The following is a 24,461-nucleotide window of genomic DNA, read 5'->3' on the forward strand; positions in this document are numbered from 1 at the left end:
ACTCGTATCAGATAAAATAGATTTTAAAATAAAGACTATTACAAGAGACAAGGAAGATCACTATATAATGATCAAAGTCACAATCCAAGAAGAAGATATAATAACAATTATAAATATTTACACACCCAACACAGGAGCACCTCAATAGATAAGGCAAATGCTAACAGCCATAAAAGAGGAAACCAACAGTAACACAATAATAGTGGGGGAGTTTAACACCCCATTTACACCAATGGACAGATCATCCAGACAGAAAATAAATAAGGAAACACAAGCTTTAAATGACACAATAAACCAGATAGACTTAAAGGATATTTATAAGACATTCCACCTGAAAGTGGCAGAATACACTTTCTTCTCAAGTGCACACGGAACATTCTCCAGGATAGATCACATCTTGGGTCACAAATCAAGCCTTGGAAAATTTAAGGAAACTGAAATCATATGAAGCATCCTTTCTGACCGCATGCTATGAGATTAGAAATTAATGACAGAAAAAAATGTAAAAAACACAAACACATGGAGGTTAAACAGTGCACTAGTAAATAACAAAGGGATCACTGAAGAAATCAAAGAGGAAATCAAAAAATACACAGAAAAAATGACAATGAAAACACAATGACGTAAAAGCTATGGGACGCAGCAAAAGCAGTTCTAAGAGGGAAGTTTAAAGCAATTCAATCTCACCTCAAGAAACAAGAAAAATCTCAAATAAACAATCTCACCCTACTCCTAAAGCAACTAGAGAAAGAAGAAGAACAAGAACAACAACAAAAATGCAAAATTAGTAGAAGGAAAGATATCATAAAGATCAGGCCAGAAATAAATGAAATAGAAACAAAGAAAACAATAGCAAAGATCAAAAAATCTAAAAGCTGGTTCTTTGAGAAGACAAAAAAAATTGATAAACCTTTAGCCAGACTCATCAGAAAAAAAAGGGGGAGGATTCAAACCAATAAAATTAGAAACGAAAAAGGAGAAATTACAACTGATGCCTCAGAAATACAAAGGATCATAAGAGACTACTACAAGCAACTATATGCCAATAAAATGGACAACCTGGAAGAAACGGACAAATTCTTAGAAAGGTACAACCTGACAAGACTGAACCAGGAAGAAATAGAAAATGTAAACAGACAAATCACAAGTAATGAAATTGAAACTGTAATTAAAAATCTTACAACAAACAAGAGTCCAGGACCAGATGGCTTCACAGGTGAATTCTCTCAAACATTAAGAGAAGAGCTAACACCCACCCTTCTTAAACTCTTCCAAAAAATTGCAGAGGAAGGAACACTCCCAAACGCATTTTATGAGGCCATCATCACCCTGATACCAAAACCAGACAAAGATGTCACACACACACACAAAAAGACGAATATCACTGATGAACATAGATGCAAAAATCCTCAATAAAATACTAGCAAAGAGAATTCAACAACACATTAAAAGGATCATACACCATGATCAAGTAAGGTTTATCCCAGGGATGCAAGGCTTCTTCAATATACGCAAATCAATCAATGTGATACACCATATTAACAAATTAAAGAATAAAAACCATATGATCATCTCAATAGATGCAGAAAATCTTTTGACAAAATTCAGCACTAATTTATGATAAAAATTCTACAGAAAGTGGGCATAGAGGGAAACTACTTCAACATAAAAAGACCATATATGACAAACCAACTGCAAACATCATTCTCAATGGTGAAAAACTGAAAGCATTTCCTCTAAGATCAGGAACAAGGCAAGGATGTCCACTCTCGCCACTCTTATTCAAATTAGTTTTGGAAGTCCTACCCAGGGCAATCAGAGAAGAAGAAGAAATAAAAGGAATACAAATCAGAAAAGAAGAAGTAAAACTGTCACTGTTTGCAGATGACATGATACTATACCTAGAAAATCCTAAAGATGCCACCAGAAAACTACTAGAGTTAATCAATGAATTTGGTAATGTTGCAGGATACAAAATTAATGCACAGAAATCTCTTGTGTTCCTATACACTTACAACGATAGATCAGAAAGAGAAATTAAGGAAACACTCCCATTTACCACTGCAACAAAAAGAATAAAATACCTAGGAAGAAAACTACCTAAGGAGGCAAAAGACCTGTACTCAGAAAATGATAAAACACTGATGAAAGGAATAAAAGATGGCACAAACTGATGGAAAGATATACCATGTTCTTGGATTGGATGAATCAATATTGTGAAAATGAGTATACTACCCAAAACAATCTACAGATTCAATGCAATCCCAGTCAAATGACCAATGGCACTTTTCACACAATTAGAACAAAAAAGTTTACAGTTTGTGTGGAAACATAAAGACCCCAAATAGCCAAAGCAATCCTGAGAGAGAAAAACGGAATTGGAGGAATCAGGCTCCCTGACTTCAGATTATACTAAAAAGCTACAGTAATCAAGACAGTATAGTACTGGCACAAAAACAGAAATATAGATATATGGTACAAGAGTGAAAGCCCAGAGATAAACCCATGCACCTATGGTCACCTAAAATATGACAAAGGAGGCAAAAACATAAAATGGAGAAAAGACAGTGTCTTCAATAAGTGGTGCTGGGAAAACTGGACAGCTACATGTAAACGAATGAAATTAAACACTCCCTAACACCATACACAAAAACAAACTCAAAATGAAGTAAAGACTTAAATGTAAGGCCAGACACTATATCTTGGAGGAAAACATAGGAAAAACACTCTCTGACCCACCTCTCAGAGTAATGAAAATAAAAACAAAAATAAATAAATGGGACCTAACTAAACTTAAAAGCTTTTGCATAGCAAAGGAAACCATAAACAAGATGAAAAGACAACCCTCAGAATGGGAGAAAATATTTTCAAATGAAGCAACTGACAAAGAAATAATCTCCGAAGTATACAAACAGCTCAGGCAGCTCAATATCAAAAAACCAAACAATCCAATCCAAAAGTGGGCAGAAGGCCTAAATAGACATTTCTCTAAAGAAGACATAGAGATAGCCAAGAGGCACATGAAAAGCTGTTCAACATCGCTAATTATTAGAGAAATGCAAATCAAAACTACAATGAGGTGTCACCTCACACAGGTCAGAATGGCCATCATCAAAAAAATCTACAAACAATAAATTCTGGAGTGGGTGTAGAGAAAAGGGAACCCTCTTGCACTGTTGGTAGGAATGTAAATTGATACAGACACTATGGAAAACAGTATGGAGTTTCCTTAAAAAACTAAAAATAGAACTACCATATGACCCAGCAATCCCACTATTGGGCATATACCCTGAGAAAACCATAATTCAAAAAGACACATGTTCATTGCAGCACTATTTACAATAGCCAGGATATGGAAGCAACCTAAATCCCCATCGACAGATGAATGGATAAAGATGTGGTACATATATACAATGGAATATTAGCCATAAAAAGGAACAAAACTGGGTCATTTGTAGAGATGTGTATGGACCTAGAGTCTGTCACGCAGAGTGAAGTAAGTCAGAAAGAGGAAAACAAATATCGTATATTAACACATATACGTGGAATCTAGAAAAATGGTACAGATGAGCCTATTTGCAGGCCAGGAATAGAGACGCAGACATAGAAAATGGATGGATGTACACAGAGGCGGAAGGAGAGGGTGGGATATATTGGGAGATTAGGATTGACATATGTACACTACCATGTGTAAAATAGCTAGTGGGAACATGCTGTATAGCAGGGTGGCATGGCGGTGGGTAGCAGGGAAGTCTAAGAGGGAGAGGATATATGTATACATATAGCTGATTCACTTTGTTGTACGGTAGAAACTAACACAGCATTGTAAAGCAATTATACTCCAATAAAATAAATAAACCAGCCACCAAATAAATATATAAAAATTTAAAAAATCAATGTGATTCAACATAATGATGGATCAAAGAAGAAAAATCACACAATCATATCAACTGATTAAAATCAAGTGTTTCATTAAGTTCAGCTCACATATATCAGTATGGTTTGCAAGAAGTGGAAGAAATTATCTAAGGCTTATTCTAAGTTTATATGGAAAATTAGTGTTTGAGAATAATGAATAGCTAATTTAATTTTGAAAATGATGTGCAAATAAGTAGAAGTTGGGGGATACACTCTACAGGAAATTTTTTACATGGTAAAAATTATAGTAATAAAAGCAGTGTATTGCTGGCATACAGAGCAGGAAAATAGATCAATGGAATACAACAGAGTGTTTAAAAAACAGGCTCTTGTATATATCAGAAACGAGTATATAATTAATGTAGCATCACAAATTATCAGGGCAAGGATTAATGTTTTAATGGATAGGGTTAGAAAAATTGGTTTATCGTATTTAGACAAAAAAGTGGGATCTTACCTTATTCTACATATGAAAACAAAATTTAAATATGTTAGAAACTAATCTTTAAAAGGCAAAATTATTTTAAAACTGATAACTAAGTGAAATAATTTTCAGGTTGTTTTTCTCTCTTCAGTGTTAATTCAGTTTATGAGAAAATGTTTCAAATTTTACATCTTCTCATGTTTCATTTATTTTATATCTCATGAAGTATAAAAGTAAAAGTTTAATTGCACTGACTGCTCTTTCCAGAGAAAGTAAAATAACAGTGATGATATGGGATTATTTTCTACTTGACTGACTTCTGCTTTTCTCTGTTATTTCCTTTTTATTTTTACTTTGGTTTTAATTTTATCTTTTTCTAATTATTTAATTTGAACACTGATTACTGATTTTATAATGCTTTTTCCCCTAAATACAGAGATTTAAAGTTAAAATTTTCCCTGTAAATATTATGTTTGCATCCCATAAAATTTGACATATTATTTTATTCTCATTCAGCTCAAAATATTTTCTAATTTCCCTATAAAATCTTCTTTGACCTATGGATTATTTACAAATGTATTGCTGGATTACCAAAAAAAATTGGAGCTTTCTTACATAGCTTGTTATTTATTTCTAATTTAGTATTGTTGAGGTCAAAGAACATATTCTTTATGATTTCTATCATTACCCATTTGTTGAGACTTGTTAGGTAGTCGAGTATATGGTCTCTCTTGGTGAATATACCATATGCATTCTGCAGTAGTTGACTGTGGTGTTTCCACAAATGTCAATTAGGTCACGATATTTGATAATGACTTTCAAATCTTATACACTTGTTCTAACGTTTTTGTCCACTTGTTACATCAATTACTTAAAGAGAGATAATAAAATCCTCAATTATGATTATTGATTGGGTTGTCTGTTAGTTCTGTCAATTTTTAATTAATTTCTTTTGAGACTTTTTAGGTGCTTCAATTTTACAAGATTAAGATTGTTCTGTATTTGTGATAAATTGACTCATTTATCATTATGAAATGTCCCTCTTTATCTCAGGTAATACTCTATCTTGAAGTCTATTTTGTCAGATATTAACATAGCACATCGATTTTTTATGCTTAGCGTTTACATGGCACATAATTCTCTACTCTTTTACTTTCAATCTGTAGATCATTATATTCAAAGTGTGTTTTTAAACAAATAATATATAATTGGTTCTTTCTGTCTTATGTAAACTAATAATCTATGCTTTTAGGTGGCATTTTTGGACAATGTGCATTTAATGGAATTAATAATACAGATGGATTTAGGTCTACCATCTTGGTATTTGTTTTCTCTTTATTATTTGTTTCTTAGTTCCTCTTTTCCTGCCTTCATTGGGATGAATCAAGCTATTTTATTATTCCATTAATCTTCTCTTTTGACTCTTTACCTATAGCTATTTGTGTGTAAATGTATATTTTTTTGTGATTGCTCTAGGGATTATTATATGTATGCCTAATTTATTACAATCCACATTCAAATAAAATCACCATATCCTGAATAGTTTAAAGACCTTACAGCACTATTATTCCACTTACTACCTGTCCTTTGTGATAATACATATTATTTTTCTATAGGAGGCGTCAGCCAAGCCTTGAGTGAGGTTGCTCAATTTCTTTTTTCACCTACTTATGCTTTCTTTCCTTCCTTTCCACAGATGTTGATAGCTAGGCTACTGCTTATCAAACGTCCTGCATATTAAGTTCCATCTCAGAATCTGCTTCCTAGAGAATCCCACCTGCCACAACCAAGGAAAATGACCAATTCTCCCCATCTTTGAAAAATTCTTTTCGATACGGTTTCCACTCAAACTTCAGTTCATCTTTTAAAAAGTTTTGCAGGAAGAGGTGGTTTGCCCCTATTTCTGGCCTTTGTCACCTCCCCTTTTCAGTCTAGCTAAGCCCACAGTCCTACTTACTCACTTCTGTTCTGGGTCATAAGTAGTGTTATCAATATGCTCCCAACTGCCAAGGCTAAGACCTAACATCCCATCATTTATTCATGCAATCACAAAACATTTCAAACATCACAACAACCAGGATCTGTGCTCAATGCTTGACATACAACCATGACTATACATGGTCTCTGCCCACAAGATCCTTACAGTTTATGTGATGGAGAGACAGACAAACAAGAACAGTGAAGTGTATAGGAACTATGACAGAAGTGTCTATTGAGGAGGAAGAGATTAATTATACATACTAAGTATGGCTTGGGAGAGAAGTTCAGGAAAGTCTAGGCCTTATAAAAGAAGTAATCCTTGAGCTAAATCTTAGAAGATGAGTATGTGTTTCTTTGAAAGTCAAAGTGGAGAAAGCACTTACCAAGAAGGAAGAACATGAATTCTTTACCTGAAAGGTTACAGATATGTAAAAACCTTGGTGTTTTCCAGCACTGAAAGCAATCTGTTATGACTAAAATTTCTAAATCCTAGAATGTGTATGTGTGTGTGTGTGTGTGTGTGTGTGTGTGTGTGTGTGTGTGTGTGTGTGGTACAGAGGAGTGTGGAAGATGAGATAAATGGGGGAATTCATGCTAAGATAAGACTTATCTCTATCTCCCTATGTCCAATCAGTCACCAGGTCCTTTTGAGTCTATTTTACACTTCATTATGTTTGTAGCATAGCATTTTGTCTTCTATAATAGTTGCATAAACATGCCCACTGCGGAGTATGTACCTTAAGGGCGAAGATAGTGATTAATTCATCATTGAAACCCTCTGCAATACAATATTTTGTTTATTTTTAGGCAATGTTTATTGAGTAGAATTAAAGGTGAATGTTGTTATGGTGTGGAAATAAGGCAAATGTCCATACATACCTTTAGCATTAACTGGAAACTAGATATAGAGCAGAGGTCAGCACACTACAGCCCATGAGCCAAATCTGACCCACTGCCTGTTTTTCGTATGGTCTGTGAGCTAAGAATGGTTTTTGCATTTTCAAATGGTTGAAAAAATTCAAAGAAAAATAGTGTGAATAATGTGAAAATTATATGAAACTGAAATTTTGGTGTTCATAAGTATAATTTTATTAGAGCACAGCCATGCTCATTCATTTATGTATTGTCTATGGCTGCTTTTATTCTACAACAGCAGTGTTAAGTAGCTGTGACAGAGACCATATAGCCCACAAACCCTAAAATATTTGTTATTTGGATCTTTACAGAAAATATTTCCCAACCCTTGGTATAGAGGAAAACACACTGGTTTTGGAATAAGTTGGATTTGAATTTGAATCCTATCTATACCTCTACTAGCTATGTAATGCTTAGCATCTCTGAGTTTTCAGATAATCATTTTTAGAATCAGAAAAGTCATATCTCTGATTAAAAATTCAGGTAAGAATTGATAATAAGATATCTGGAACATATTAAATCTCAATAAATGTGTTTCTCTCTATCCTCTCCTCTTTAGTGCCTGGTTTTAGGGATTCTCTTTTTTGAAATCCAATCAGTTAAATATACACTGCGTTTTCTGTTGAAGATTCATATTCAGTGTTTGGCTCGTTGAACTCAAACAAAGAAAAGGAGGAAATTATAGTTAACAGGCTTTAGGTTTTATGTAGCCAGGGTTTCTAGACAGTGGTCCATAATTTATAAATAATGTGGAGGGCCCTGGTATTTAAAATACGATGACCATGTGGTAGTTTCAGTTAGGACTGCTAACCAGTCCAGCTTGAGTGAGGCCATTCTTAATTGGAGACATTTTAGAACAGCCATGAAAATAAACATGAACATATGATTTTGCATATGCTGATGGGCTCCTTGTGAAACCAAACAACAAGTACTTTGTTGAACGTCTGCTTCTCAGATTGCTTCATTTGTTGTCTATATTGCTCAGACCCAAAGCACTTTCTGGGAAGGATCATGCCTTCTGTTTCTTTCTCTATTCCTTAATGGTACCTGGAGTTTACACTATGCACTTAATAAATCCTATGAACTTGATTCACAGATATATCATCTTTGAAGAATTTAGAAGAAATCCAACAAAAGACAGGAAACCTTTTCTTCCATTCCACATATGTTTTAATTTGTTTTCTTGCTCATGTCATATTTCCCTGTTTATCCCCAGTGCTTATTTCTGGGTTTGGCATATTGCAGGTGCATAATGAATGTTGACTGAATGAGGCAACATCGTGTAGAGAAATAAACATGGGATTAGAGCAATAGGCATGTGTTTGAACTTCAGGTTTACCCTTTTATTCTTGGGTGATGTAGAAAAAGCACCTTGAGTCTTTGATTCCTCTTTTCCCAATCTGTAAAACATGAAAACACCTACTTTGCCAAACTCACAGGACTATTACGGGGTTCAAATAAAAAAGTGTTGAGAATGCACACTGTAAACTATAAAGGGCTTTAAAATGTGCTTATTATTGTAAATAATAAAAAGAATCTACATTTTATTCTATGTAAGAGAAAGTTTTCATATTTTGGTCTATTTATCCCAGATTTAAAAAAATAATAATAATAAGGAAAGATAAGAGTGACAAGTTACCTTAGTAAATGTGGACTAAAATGATAGAAATTTTGTTGGGCAAGTAGCCAGTAAAGGAAAGATTTTGGAAAGATATTTTCAAGGCTAATGTTTTCCAGTACAGTTGTTTCTCACTGTAACAAATTTGTCTCTGATCCATTGTATACAAATCATATTTGTGTACCAAATCAAGATTAAAGTAATAGAAAAGGCATAATAAGGAGTCAGAAATCCTTCAGTCCTCAGAAAACTTTGAAAAAAACTTAATCAGCTTATTTTTTAATATCACTTCCTAATTTATTTAGTATCATGTGGATTTGTGAAAACTAAATTTTCTTAAGTTTTTATATGTTAACATTCAATGATATTCATGATTTTTTTCTTACACAAGTACTATTACTCCTATATCTCTTGTAAGAAGAACAGAGTGCAAACCTAAAATATATATGGTAGCTAAATGACATACACTTAAAAAATTCCAGTTGGAGATTTTTGCTTCCAGGTATAAAGAAGTAACTTATAGTAGAACATCTACTCCTAAAAAGAACAATTATAAGAAATGAATAAAGTAAAAAAAAAAAAGTTTGAAAGCATTTGAGAGCAACTAAGGCAGTCAGGACCGAAGAGACTCAAAAAGAAAGAAACCATTGAAGATAACCTAACATTCTGTGTCACTATTGCCACTGAGGTGTTTCCAAATTCTAAACATGAAGAATAAGAGTATAAGAAGCTAAGCAGAAATGGGTAGATTAAAGACCAAAAAGCTAAGCAGAACTTTTAGCAGACACATATTGCTGAGGAAATAGAAATTGTGCTTCAGAGACAATCAAGGTAGAAGACCCAATTAGTTGAGACCCCTGAAGGACTAGGCCTTAGGAGAAAAGGAACTATGAAACATTTCAGGCCTCATTAATACAGAAGCACAAGCTTGAGTCAACTTAAGTATTGACGAAGTTAAGGTGCTCTTTCCCAAATTTTATTATACATTTTTTAAAGTAAATCATCTTAAAAGGAAGATATCATTAGCCAGAGCCTACACAATTTTTCAGTGTCTGATATTCAGTTAAGACACTATTCAGTATGACAGGAGATATGCCTAAATGAATGAGAATTAAGAAATAAAAGTCAACATGAACAGACCTCAGGTCACCAAGATATTAGTATTATCAGACACAGATGTTAAAATGATTGTGATTAATATATTTTTAAAATAGACTACAGGATGGAGAATTTTAAAGAAAACGAGAACCTATAGGAATAAGTATGTATTCTAGAATTAAAAATAAAATGACTGATACTAATAATATAATAAACAGTTTAACAGCCAGTTATATGGTGTAAAATTTGGGATTAGTGAAACAGAAGATATGTCAGCATAAGATAATCAGACTGCAGCATGGAGAAAAAAAAGAATGAAAAATAGAACAAAGAGAAAAGGAACAAAATATAAACAGCAAAAAGCTCTGATGTATGTAATTTGGTGTCCAAAAAAGGAAGGGCAAGTAAAGACATTAAGCTACAGATTCAAGAAGACTGACAAACAGTTAGCCAGATATATGCAAAGAAAAACAGGCTTAGGAATATCATACTAAAACTGTTGAAGACAAAAGACAAAGAGATTATGTTAAAAGCACCAGAGAATAAAAGACATTGCCTTCAAAGTAATGTACATCAGATGGTACAGCTAACTCTCCAAAGAAAGTATATAGGTAAAAAGGCAATGAAATAACATCTTCGAATTCTTAAAAACAACAACTGGCCACCTAGAATTCTATACCAAGCAAAGATACTCTTTGAAAATAAATGTCGAATAAAGATATTTTCAGCTACACAAAAACTGGAAGAACTCACTGCCAGCAGATTCATGTTAAAAAATAATAATAAACGGATTTCTTCAAGCTAAATAAAAATGAGGAAAGCACAGAAATGTAGAAAGGACCAAAGAGCACTGGAAAGGTAAATATTAGGTAATTTTAAATCATTTTAACTTAAAAAAGCCAGGAAACAGAAAATAGAGACAAAGCATTCTAAGTTACTCATTGATTATGAAACTGTGAGAGAGCTAATTCATAGCAGACTCTCACCGGTTAAGGACCCACATTGAAATCTCGAGGGTAAAAAAGATAGAGAATAAAATAAAAGTATAACTAGTAAACTGATAGAATGGGACATAAAATAATAAAACTACTTATTTAATCTAAAAAGGGCAAGAAAGAGAAAAAAACAGAGAGCATGTGGAACAAGTGAATAACAAATGGTTTGTTGGTAGATTTAAAACTAAACATCATTAATTACATTAAATGTAATTAGGCTAAATACTGCTGTAATTGGAAAATAGAGAATTTTAGATTTATTTATATAGAGATTTGTTAGATTTAGATTTATTTATATATGTAAAGATATGTTGACTTCAAACAAAGCATATTAAATATAATTGCACAGAAAGATTAAAAGTAATAGGATGGAAGAGGAAACAATATGCAAATTAACAAAAAGGTATAGCTATACTAATATCAGACAAAGTTTACAGTACAGCAAAAAATATTCTTAGAGATAGGTGGAATCAAGATGGCAGTGTGGAAAGACGATGAGTTAACATCTCCCCAGAACTATGGCACCTGCCAGCTGCTGGTGAGGGACCCTGATGCCCAAGGAGATGGGAGGAACACCCAAGTGAACCAGTAGGACATGGAGGGACTGAGGGTGGAGGAGAAGTGGAGGCCAGACAGGACCAGTGCCCCTGAGTCCTGGGACATCAGGAGAGGCAGGTGGGAGGGGCCCTCTGGGAGAAATGGGAGAGGAGTGGAGGGCGATTGCCCCTCCCACTTGGGCTTGGGGAGCCTGCTGAGCTCCCAGGCTGGTACCCACCCCCTACAGGCTGCGTGGGTCCTGGGGGCATATGAGGGAGGCTGGGGAGATCAGGAGAGGCAGGCGGGAGGGGCCCTCCATGACCAGAGGAGCAGGAGAGGAGAGGAGGGCATTTGCCCCACCCACCTGAGTCAAGGGAGCCTGCTGAGCTCCCAGGTGAGGTCCTCTACCCTCTGAGACCAGAGGTGGGGGACACGCCTGGGTCCCTTCCCCCTACAGCCCCCAGGGCCTTTTCTAGGCCTGTGGGTCCTAAGCATAGGCCCTTCCCACTGCCCAAACCTCGCCCTTGCTTAAGTCCCACCACCCACAGCAAAGGCCTTTCCCCCTTTTGCTTTTGCTTTTTTTTTTTTCTCTCCTCCTCTTTTCTACTATCGTGGTACAATTGTACCTTCCAGTTGTTGATTCATTTATATTTTTATTTTTATATTCTTTCCAACATATCTGTTAGTTTCCTAGTCTAATTTTATTTTTTACTTTGTTATTGTTCTCTCTTTTTTTTTTTTTTCTGCCACCCTATGTGGCTTGCTTGGTTCATGAGCCGGGAGTCAGGCCAAAGCTCTGTGGTGGGATCTCTGAGTCTGAACCACTGCACTGACAGAGAACCTCAGACCCCAGGGAATATTCATCAGAGTGAGGTCTCATAGAGGTCCTCATCTCAGCACCTGGACCCAGCTCTACCCAACAGCCTACAAACTCCAGTGTTGGAAACCTCAGGCCAAACAACCAGTAAAACAGGAACAAAATCTCACCCATTAAAAAAAAAAAATGAGATGGCATAATATATGTCACAGCTGAAGGAGCAAGGTAAAAGCCTACAAGACCAAATAAATGAAGAGGAAATAGGCAATCTAACTGAAAAAGAATTCAGAGTAATGATAGTAAAGATGATCCAGAATCTCGGAAATAGAATGGAGGCATGAACTGAGAAAAAACAAGAAATGTTTAACAAAGATCTAGAAGAACTAAAGAACAAACAGAGATGAACAACAAAATAAATGAAATGAAAAAAAAAACACTAGAAGGAATCAATAACAGAATAACTGAGGCAGAAGAACGAATAAGTGAGCTGGAAGACAAAATGGTGGAAATAACTGCCGAGGAGTAGAATAAAGAAAAAAGAATGAAAAGAACTGACGACAATCTCAGAGACCTCTGGGACAACACTAAATGCACCAACGTTCTAATTATAGGGGTCCCAGAAGAAGAAGAGAAAAAGAAAGGGTCTGAGAAAACATTTGAAGAGATTATAGTCAAAAACTTCCCTAACATGGGAAAGGAAATAGTTACCCAAGTGCAGGAAGCACAGAGAGTGCCATACGGGATAAACCCTAGGAAAAACACACCAAGACCCATATTAATCAAACTAACAAAAATTAAATTCAAAGAAAAAATATTAAAAGCAGCAAGGGAAAAACAAAAAATAACATACAAAGGAATCCCCATAAGGTAATCAGCTAATTTTTCAGTGGAAACTCTGCAGGCCAGAAGGGAGTGGCAGGAAATACTTAGAAAGGTGAAAGAGAAAAACCTACAACCAAGTACTCTACCCAGCAAGGATCTCATTCAGATTTGACAGAGAAATCAAAAGCTTTACAAACATGCAAAAGCTAAGAGAATTCAGCACCACCAAACCAGCTCTACAGCAAATGCTAAAGAAAATTCTCTAGGCAGGAAACACATGAGAAGAAAAAGACGCACAAAAACAAACCCAAAACAATTAAGAAAATGGTAATAGGAACATACATATCAATGATAACCTTGAATGCAAATAGATTAAATGTCCCAACCAAAAGACACAGACTTGCCGAATGGATACGAAAACAAGACCCATATATATGCTGTCTACAAGAGACCCACTTCAGACCTAGGGACACACAAAGACTGAAAGTGAGGGGATGGAAAAAGATATTCCATGCAAATGGAAATCAAAAGAAAGCTGGAGTAGCAGTTCTCATATCAGACAAAATAGACTTTAAAATAAAGACTGTTATAAGAGATAAGGAGGAACAATACATAATGATCAAAGATCAATCAAGGAGAAGATATAACAATTATAAATGTTTATGCACCCAACATAGGAGTACCTCAATACATAAGGCAAATGCTAACAGCCATAAAAGGGGAAATAGACAGTAACACAATAATAGTGGAGAACTTTAACACCCCACTTACACCAATGGACAGATCATCCAGACAGAAAACAAATAAGGAAACACAAGCTTTAAATGACACAATAAACCAGATAGACTTAATTGATATTTATAGGACATTCCACCTGAAAGTGGCAGAATACACTTTCTTCTCAAATGCACATGGAACATTCTCCAGGATAGATCACATCTTGGGTCACAAATCAAGCCTTGGAAAATTTAAGAAAACTGAAATCATATCAAGCATCTTTTCCAACCACATGCTATGAGATTAGAAATCAATTACATGGGGAAAAAAAGGAAAAAACCCCACAAATATATGGAGGCTAAACAGTGTGCTACTAAATAACCAAGAGATCACTGAAGAAATCAAAGAAGAAATTTAAAAAATAGATAGAAACAAATGACAACAAAAACACGATGACCCAATAGCTATGGGATGCAGCAAAAGCAGTTCTAAGAGGGAAGTTTATAGCAATTCAATCTCATCTCAAGAAACAAGAAAAATCTCAGATAAACAATCTCACCCTACACTTAAAACAACTAGAAAAAGAAGAACAAAGAAAACCCAAAGTCAGTAGAAGGAAAGAACTCATAAAGATCAGAGCAGATATAAATGAAATAGAAACGAAGAAAACAATAGCAAAGATAAATAAAACTAACAACTGATTCTGGAGAAGATAAAATTGATAAACTCTTAGCCAGACTCATCAAGAAAAAAAGGAAGAGGATGCGTATCGATAAAATTAGAAATGAAAAAGGAGAAGTAACAACTGACACCACAGAAACACAGAGGACTATAAGAGACTACTACAAACAACTATATGCCAATAAAATGGACAACCATGAAGAAACAGACAAATTCTTGGAAAGGTACAATTTTCCAAGACTGAACTAGGAAGAATTAGGAAATATAAACAGACCTATCACAAGTAATGAAATTAAAACTGTAATTTAAAATCTTCCAACAAACAGAAGTCCAGGACCAGAGGGCTCTACAGGCAAATTCTATCAAACATTAAGAGAAGAGTTAACACCCATCATTCTCAAACTCTTCCAAAAAATTGCAGAGGGAGAAACACTCCCAAATTCATTCTACAAAGCCGCCATCACCCTGATACCAAAAGCAGAAAAAGATATCACAAAAAAAGAAAATTATAGACCACTAACAATGATGAACATAGATGCAAAAATCCTCAACAAAATACTAGCAATCAGAATCCAACAACATATTAAAAGGATCATATACCATGATCAAGTGAGATATATCCCAGGGATGCAATGATTTTTCAATATACACAAATCAATCAGTGTGATACATCACATTATCAAATTAAGGAATAAAAACCATACAATCATCTCAATAGATGCAGAAAAAGCTTTTGACAAAATTCAACACCAATTTATGATAAAAACTCTCAAGAAAATGGGCATAGAGTGAATCTACCTCAACATAATAAAGGCCATATATGACAAACCCACAGCAAGCATCATACACAATGGTGAAAAACTGAAAGCATTTCCACTAAGATCAGGAACAGGACAAGGATATCTGCTCTTGCCACTCTTATTCAACATAGTTTTGAAAGTACTAGCCATGACAATCAGAGAAGAAAAAGAAATAAGGGGAGTACAGATTGGAAAAGAAGAAGTAAAACTGTCACTGTTTGCAGATGGCATGATACTATACCTAGAAAATCCTAAATATGCCACCAGAAAACTACTAGAACTAATCAGTGAATTTGGTAAGGTTACAGGATACAAAATTAATGTGCAGAAATCTCTGGCATTCCTATACACCAACAACGAAAAATTAGAAACAGAAATTTAGGAAACAATCCCATTTACCATCGCAACAAAATGAATAAAATACCTAGTAATAAACCTGCCTAAGGAGGTGAAAGACTTACTCAAAAAACTATAAAACACAGATGAAAGAAATCGATGATGACATAAACTGATGGAGAAATATACCATGTTCTTGGATTGGAAGAATCAATATTGTGAAAATGACTATACTACCCAAAGCAATCTACAGATTCAATGCAATCTCTATCAAACTACCAATTGGCATTCTTCTCAGAATTAGAACAAAAAATTTTACAATCTGTATAGAAACACAAAAGACCCCAAATAGCCAAAGCGAACTTGATAAAGAAAAACGGAGTTGGAGGAATCAGTCTCCCTGATCTCAAACTATACAGTATATCAAGACAGTATGGTACTGGCACAAAAACAGAAATATAGATCAATGGTACAGGATAGAATGCTCAGAGATAAACCCACGTACATATGGTCACCTAATTTACAACAAAGGAGGCAAGAATATACAATGGAGAAAAGACAGTCTCTTCAATAAGTGGTGCTGGGAAAACTGAATAGCTACATGTAAAAGAATGAAATTATAACATGACCTAACACCATACACAAAAATAAACTCTGAATGGATTAAGACCAGACACTATAAAACACTTAGAAGAAAACATAGGAAAAACACTCTTTGACATAATCCACAGCAAGATATTTTTTGACCCACCTCCTAGAGTAATGGAAATAAAAACAAAAATAAACAAATGGGACTTAATTTAACTTAAAAGCTTTTGCACATCAAAGGAAACCATAAACAAGACAAAAAGACAATGCTCAGAATGGGAGAAAATATTTGCACATGAAACAACAGACAAAGGATTACTCTCCAAAATGTATAAACAGCTCATGGAGCTCAATATCAAAAAAACAAACAATCCAATTAAAAAATGGTTGGAAGACCTAAATAGACATTTCACCAAGGAAGACATACAGATGGCCAAGAGGCACATGAAAAGCTGCTCAACATCACTAATTATTAGAGAAATGTAAATCAAAACTATAGTGAGGTATCACCACAGGCCGGTCAGAATGGCCATTATCAAAAAATCTAGAAACAATAAATGCTGGAAAGCGTGTGGTGAAAAGGGAACCTTCCTGCAGTGTTGGTGGGAATGTAAATTGATACAACCACTATGGAAAACAGTATGGAGGTTCCTTAAAAAACTAAAAATAGAACTACCATATGGCCCAGCAATCCCACTACTAGGCATATACCCTGAGAAAACCATAATTCAAAAAGAGACATGTACCACAATGTTCACTGCAGCAGTACTTACAATAACCAGGACATGGAACCAACCTAAATGTCCATCGACAGATAAATGGATAAAGAAGGTGTGGCACATATATACAATGGAATATTTCTCAGTCACTAAAAGAAACGAAATTGAGTTATTTGTAGTGAGGTGGATGGACCTGGAGTCTGTCATACAGAGTGAAGTAAGTCAGAAAGAGAAAAACAAATACTGTATGCTAACGCATATATATGGAATCTAAATTTAAAAAAATGGTACTGATGAAGCTATTTTCAGGGCAGTAAGAAAGATGTAGACATAGAGAATGGACTTGATGACCTGGGGTCAGGGGGAAGCTGGGGCGAAGTGAGAGTAGCATTGACCTATATGCACTACCTAATGTAAAATAGCTAGTGGAAAGAAGCAGCATAGCTCAGGGAGATAAGGTCGGTGCTATGCAATGACCTAGAGGGGAGGGAGAGGGAGGATTGGGAGGGAGGCTCAAGAGGGAGGGGGTATGGGGACACGTGTATGCATATGGCTGATTCGCTTTGTTGTGCAACAGAAACTAACACAGTATTGTGAAGCAGTTACACTCCAATAAAGATCTATTAGAAAAATATTCTTAGAGATAAAGAGAGACGTTTCTTAGTGTTAGAAGAGATAATCCACCAGGAAGATATAAAAATTCTAAAATTATCTACTGACAGTAGTTTCACTTTACACAGTTTCCATATACAAAAATATCAGTTATCACAATTTAGTTATATAATACCAGAGTCCCAACGATATGATTCAAATTTCAGTTACCAAAAAATAATTGTAACTGTAGAAAGTACAAACTCCATTAATAGTCTTTCCATCCACAAATCACCATGTAAATAACAACTGAGGATCATGACCAGTGACCAATTACATCACTTCTTTCAAACTGTCATTGATCATTTACTGTGTATCTGTTATTCAGTTCACACAGAGGCAGAAAAGTGGGCATTTGTGTTGCCTCATCTCCCAGTGACATTTTACCCACATGACATTTCACAAACATGGATAATCAAAAGAGGGGATCAGCCAGCAAGGATGAAAGTACAGCAAAGAAACAAAAAATTATAATGCTTGAGGTGAAATTTGAGATAAAGGTAAATAGAGTTATAGACGAAAGAGCTGAGTGTGGGAATGCTGATGCTGCTGCCATTTGAGAGACTGGATTTGCAGCCAGAGGAACTTAGTGAAAGTGAAATGATCAGCAAAAATGAGAAAAGTGGTTGTGACAAAAAGGATGAAGATGTCCCAGAGGAAATGATGCCAAGAAAAAATTCACATTAAAAGAACTCTCAGAGACGTTCCATAACATTAAAAGTGCAAAGTACTATAAAATGTTGGAAGCTGCTCAAACTTAGAAAGGAATATGACAATTCACAAAGGCACAGAAAAACTGCTTGCTTTGTAATGTAAGTCATATGAAGCAAAAAAAAAAAAAAAAGGCAAGCACTGTTCAAACTATACTTGGTAGTTTTCTTTTTTTTTAAACAAAGAAATGAAACACTTTAATTCTCTGTTTGTAATGTTTTTTTAAATTATAATGAACTAAAATTTACTATTTTTTCACTTCCTTTCACATGTATTTCTGAAAATAAGAGAGTTTTTAATATCGTGTCATGTAACTATTATAATTTTTCCCATCAATTACTGAGTTTGCTTTGTATAGTTTTAGGATACATGGTCATTTTGTGGTCCCACACTACAAAGTGAGAATTGCCTGCATATTTAATAATATAGTTTCAAAATATATAAATCAAAAACTGACAAAAATAAGAGAAACAGACAAATTCAAGACTATGGTAAGAAAGTCTGACCCATATCTCACAGTAACTGATGGAAATAGTATACAAAATATCAGGGAAAATATGTATATATCATATATTATATATATGATATAGGAAATTTTAATGACATGATGGATGAACTTGATCTATGTTAAATATATAGAATGCTATATCCCATAATTTTAGATTACATATTTCTTTCAAAGTACATGTAATATTTATCAATATTAACCAGATGCTATTCCGTAATTCAAGGGTCAACAAATTAAAAGGCTTGAAACCATACCAAATATAATCTTTGACCACAGAAGACTCCAGCTATAAGTCAAAAATAAAAAGGTAACCAGAAAATCCATAAATGTTTGGAAGTTCATCAGCATACTTATAAATAACTCAGGGATCAAAAAATAAATCAAATAAAAATTAGAAAATATGTTTGAACTGGATGATAACAGAAATAAGATGTGAAACTTGTAGTATGTCGCTAAAGTCACACTTAGAAGGAAACTTGTGGCCTTAATGCACATATTTTAAAAAGAAAGAAGCTAAAAATTAATTATCTAAGCATCATCTCAAGTTAGTAGAAAAAGTAGAGCAAGTTAAGTGTAAACATAAAAGGAAGGAAATAATGCTATTTTCATTATTTCCTTCCTTTTATGTTCATATATGTATATTTATATATATAAGAATACATATATATTCTTTGGTTCTATAAAAACATTAATAAAAGATTAATAAAACTGATAAATCTTTAGGAAGACTGAGCAAAAAAATAAAAGAGAGAAGGCAAAAATTAACAATAGCATAAATGAAAAAAGTCCTGGGGAGCTTGGAAATATTACAAATAAAATAAGAGAACATTACAAAAAACTTAATGCCAATAAATTCAAAACTTTAGAAAAAATGGACTAATTACTTGGTGGAAAACTCAACTTACCAAAGTTGACCTAAGAAGAAATAAAAAACCCAAATTTTTCAATATTTGTTTTAAAATTTTAACACATATTTAAATATTTTCCTTAAAGAAAACACAGACTCAAATAGCTTTACTGATGAATTCCTCAAAAATTAACATCAACCTTTCACAAAATATTCCAAAAAACTGGTGAAAAAAGGAAACTTACTCTGGGAGTCAAACCTAGCCTTCATCATAAAACCTGACAAGATAGTAAAATTAAAAAAAAAAAAAAAGTAGGAACCAATCTCTAATGAATATAAATGAAAAAAACACTTAAAATATTCACAAATAGGATCCAAAACTATTGGCAAAGGATTATACATAGCCTCCAAGTTGTTATTTTTTTCCCCAGGTATCTAATGTTGATTTAACATTTAAACATTTATCAATGTATATCAAGACAGTGACAGAACAAAGGGGAAAATAATATGGGCACCTCAGTGGATGCAGAAAAAGCATTTGATAAAATTCAATTCCCTTTTTCTCAGAAAACTATAAAACATTAAGAGAAATTAAAGACTTAAGTAACTCAAAGAAAATGTTAGAAGACAGTATTTTAAAGACAAAACTCTCCCCAAATTGGCTCAGAGATTCAGTAAAATCCCAATCAAAATTGCATCAGGTTTTTTTTTCCTATGTGTGAAAATTGAAGCTGATTCCAAAATTTATATGAAAATTCAGAGGACCAAGATTAGCCAATACAATCAGGAAAAAAAGGAACAAGTTTAAGGCTTACATTATTTGATTTTAAGACTCATAAAAAATGTACAGTAATTAAGAGTGTAACACTGATGCAAGGATATACAGATCAGTCTGTATACAGATATACAACAAAGATGTAGAATCTCCACAGTAAACAGACCTCCACATACATATTGCCAGTTTATCTGCGATAAAGGTGACACAGTGCAGCAAAGAGGGGAAAAGAAAATTTTACTTTGAGTAATGGTAGTTCTAGGTCTAGGGAGAAAAAATCTTGATCCCTACCTCACACAATACACAAAAATTCCAATGGATTGTGCACCTACATATAAAATGTAAAACAATAACATTTCTAGAAGATAACATAGGAAAGTATATCTTTGTGGTAGGCAAAGACTATTAAATACAGTACACGACAAGCACTAACCATGAAGAAAAAGGAAGATAATTTGAATTTTAGTAAAGTTTAGAACTCTGTTCATCTAAATATACCATTAAGAGTAAAAATAAGTAAGCCACAGAGTGTTGGAAAATATTAAATAACGTATAACTGGAACAGGATTTACATTCAGAAAATTGTAAAGAAATCATATAAATTAAGAAGAAAATGACAGACAGTCCAATAGAAAATTGAGCAAAAGACTTTAATATGCCCTTCAGATAAAAAGAAAAAAAAAAAAGAAGAAGAAGAAACTACAAATGACCAATATACATGTAAAAGTCTCCTAATCTCATTAGTCAACATGTGAATACAAATTGAAACCTCAGGGAGGTACATTTACATACCCAACAGAATGGCCAAAATGAAGACTTTTAAATATCAAGTAATGGTGAAAATGTAAAGCAACTGGAATACTCATAGGCCTCTGGTGGGAGTATAAACTAGTACAACCAAGTGGAAAATCATTCGGGATTATCTACTAAAGCTGGTCATCTGCCTAACTATGATCTAGCAGTTCCAAATATACCCAATTGTTTATATACATTCACCAAAAGAAATGTACAGAAGTGTTTATAGCAGAACTATTTGTAATACACAGTACAGAAAACCTAGAAATAAACTATATGTCCATCAATATGGTTAAATAAAGTATGACATATTCATGCACTGGAATTCTACACAGTAATGGAAATGAACTTTTCTGCTAAGTAAAGCAGCACGATGAATCCCACAAATAAAGTTGAGTAAGAAAGAATCAGACACAAATAGTACATTACTGTAAAGTTTTTTACATAAAATGCAAACAGGCAAAACTAATCTATGGTGGCAGAAGTAAAAATAGTAGATACCTCTGTCATGTAATAAATGAGAGGGGGAATGAGAGAGCCTTTTGGGGGGTGATGTTAATTTTCTGTTTCTTGATCTGTGTGGTGGCTAGAGAGGATGTTTACTTTGTAAAAAAATTATTGATCTGTGCATTTCTGTACTTTTCTATGTGTATATTATACTTTGATAAAACGATTGCTTATAAAGAAAAGTCCAACATTCAAAGAGAGATGAAAATAAATTCAAGATGTAAAAACTTTGCGATGATAAAAGGAAATCTCCTGACAAGCCATTCCAATGCATCATTTATACACACACACATGCACAATCTATCCACAGCCTTCACAAAAATCCATTTGGGCCACTTACTTTGAGCCAAACCTCATCCTCTCTCTCCGGGCTACCTTTTAGCTGCTTACTCCCTTCATCCTGAGGGCTATTTCCACTGGTGACACAGGGAAACCAGCCAGTAAGTGGACGTTGCTCTGGTAAATCTGGACGGTATGATGTGCAAATCTGAAATGCAATTTCAACCAACAATTAAATGTGGAGGGTGAGAGGTAAGTAAAGACAATGAAACTCTCCAGCTTGAAACCAAAGTTTTCCTCTCTTTCTGAATGCCTAATGATCACGTTATCGGCAGAAAACTTTTCTCAATGTAGAAGAATGTCTCAGTGCTCTCTGTCAGCCTCAAGATATAACTTTATCAGGGTAGAAGAGTACACATGACAACTCACAGCCCACTGATGACCCAAGGATCTTGCTCAACGAATTGTCCTGGCACATTTCAGGCAACTGCTCCTAGGATTAGTTAGGGAAGTCTGTCCAGGATGATGATTAGATCCTTACCAGGCAGGATCCACTGGCCCCAGAAGTGAGGCTACTGAATCAGGGAACCACTAAGCTGGGAAAAGGAACCAGGAAAGAGAAAATCCAGGAAATTTTTCCCACTTCACTGTGGGAAGACAGACAGGCTAGGCTAAAAGCCACTTTAGAGAGCTGTCACTAACTCAGAATCTCCCAGTTTTCTGGGCTTCCTGTCATTGGGCACCAGAACTCTTGAGAAAGATGCCAGAATTAGCTGAAGGAGTGTGGCAGGCATGGCTACTTGCCTATCCATATCCATTCCCCTTTCTTTCTTTCTTCTTTTTTTTTTTTCTTTTTATAAATTTACTTATTTATTTTTGGCTGCATTGGGTCTTCGTTGCTGTGTACTGGCTTTCTCTGGTTGCAGCAAGCCGGGCTACTCTTTGTTGTGGTACGTGGGCTTCTCTTGTTGTGGAGCACGGGCTCTAGGCGCACAGGCTTCAGTAGTTGTGGCACGCAGGCTCTAGAGCGCAGGCTCAGTAGTTGTGGCACATGGGCTTAGTTGCTCCGCGGCATGTGGGATCTTCCCGGACCAGGGCTCGAACCCGTGTCCCCTGCATTGGCAGGCGGATTCTTAACCACTGCATCACCAGGGAAGCCCTCCCCTTTCTTTGTTATTATCAAACTCCAATTTTGTTCAAGGTGACAATGTATCAAGTTATAAATGCTCATCTCCTCAGGGTCCCTTACAACTAAGGATGATGAAGTGACCTGGATCTGACCAATGAGATGTTGGTGGAAGCCTATAGTGTCAAAGTTCCCGAAGAGCTCCCATTTTCCCAATAAAAAGAGACTCAGCTAGCACGTATGAATATTTCCCTTTGACCTTTCCCCTTCTTCCCACTTGAAATAATGACTTCGTGCCTGGAGGAACAGCAGTCATCTTATGAGCTTGAGGAAGAAAGCTGCAAGCCAAGGATAGAAAGAGGTGAAATCTCAAAGACCCCTGGGTCCTTGATGAGTTCCTTGAACCACAGCACCAACCTTGGCTGGTTCCTCAATCGTCTGGGGGTATCTCCTCAAGGCTAAACTCCAGTAATTCTATCCTGACCTAATACACCTAGAGAGCTAAATCTTACTTCTGTTGAAATGACTATATTGCTTATTGTTATAATGAATGAAAGAGTTTATTTGGCAATGGAAACATCTAGAATAGTATCCAAAAACTAAAGCCCTTAATCTTCTTTTAGGTATTTAATTATGATTCATAGAAGTCAGTCCTCAGAGTCCTCAGAAGATCTTCTATTTATTTAGGTAGATATTCATGGAAAATTGTATACCTACGGATTTGTTTTTAGTACTCACTCTCAAATTTCTTTAATAATAAAAATTATTTAAATCAAATACTTTGGGGGCTTCCCTCGTGGCGCAGTGGTTGAGAGTCCACCTGCCAGTGCAGGGGACACGGGTTGGAGCCCTGGTCCGGGAAGATCCCACATGCCGTGGAGCGGCTAGGCCCATGAGCCATGGCCGCTGGGCCTGCACGTCCGGAGCCTGTGTTCCGCAACGGGGGAGGCCACAACAGTGAGAGGCCCACGTACCGCAAAAAAAAATAAAAAAATTATACTTTGATCTTTAATACATATTTTAAATTTCATTTGATCCTTGTAATAAACCACTGAGTTAAATGCAAAAGGTATTATTATACCCATTTTACATATGAGAAAATTGGGGCCCAGAGAGGTTAAGTGACATGTCAAATCTGACTTAGTAATAATCATAATAATACTGGTAGATCCAATAGTGTTATCCGGGTATTCTGACTCTTTACTGCTTCTTTTTCTTCTTTTAAAATAAATTTTCCCAAACACAAAGCCCAAGTGTAATTTCTGATATGTGTATTCTAAGACTAATTTTGAGATGC

The 24,461-nt window shown here is 35.0% G+C and overlaps 1 protein-coding gene across 1 annotated transcript in view; it reads right to left on the reverse strand.

Moving 5' to 3' along the window:
- Window positions 1-24,461, reverse strand: part of PAPPA2 (pappalysin 2) — a 313,770-nt gene that overhangs the window by 122,349 nt on the left and 166,960 nt on the right. Inside the window, exon 12 of the mRNA XM_022556566.2 lies at window positions 22,100-22,246. Coding sequence (XP_022412274.1) covers window positions 22,100-22,246 — 147 coding nt within the window. The remainder of the gene's footprint in view (window positions 1-22,099; window positions 22,247-24,461) is intronic.

This window comes from Delphinapterus leucas, chromosome 1, assembly GCF_059928025.1.
Source record: "Delphinapterus leucas isolate spDelLeu-1000000601 "Yukka" chromosome 1, BTC_Dleu_Yukka2, whole genome shotgun sequence".
Taxonomy (NCBI): Eukaryota; Metazoa; Chordata; class Mammalia; order Artiodactyla; family Monodontidae; genus Delphinapterus; species Delphinapterus leucas.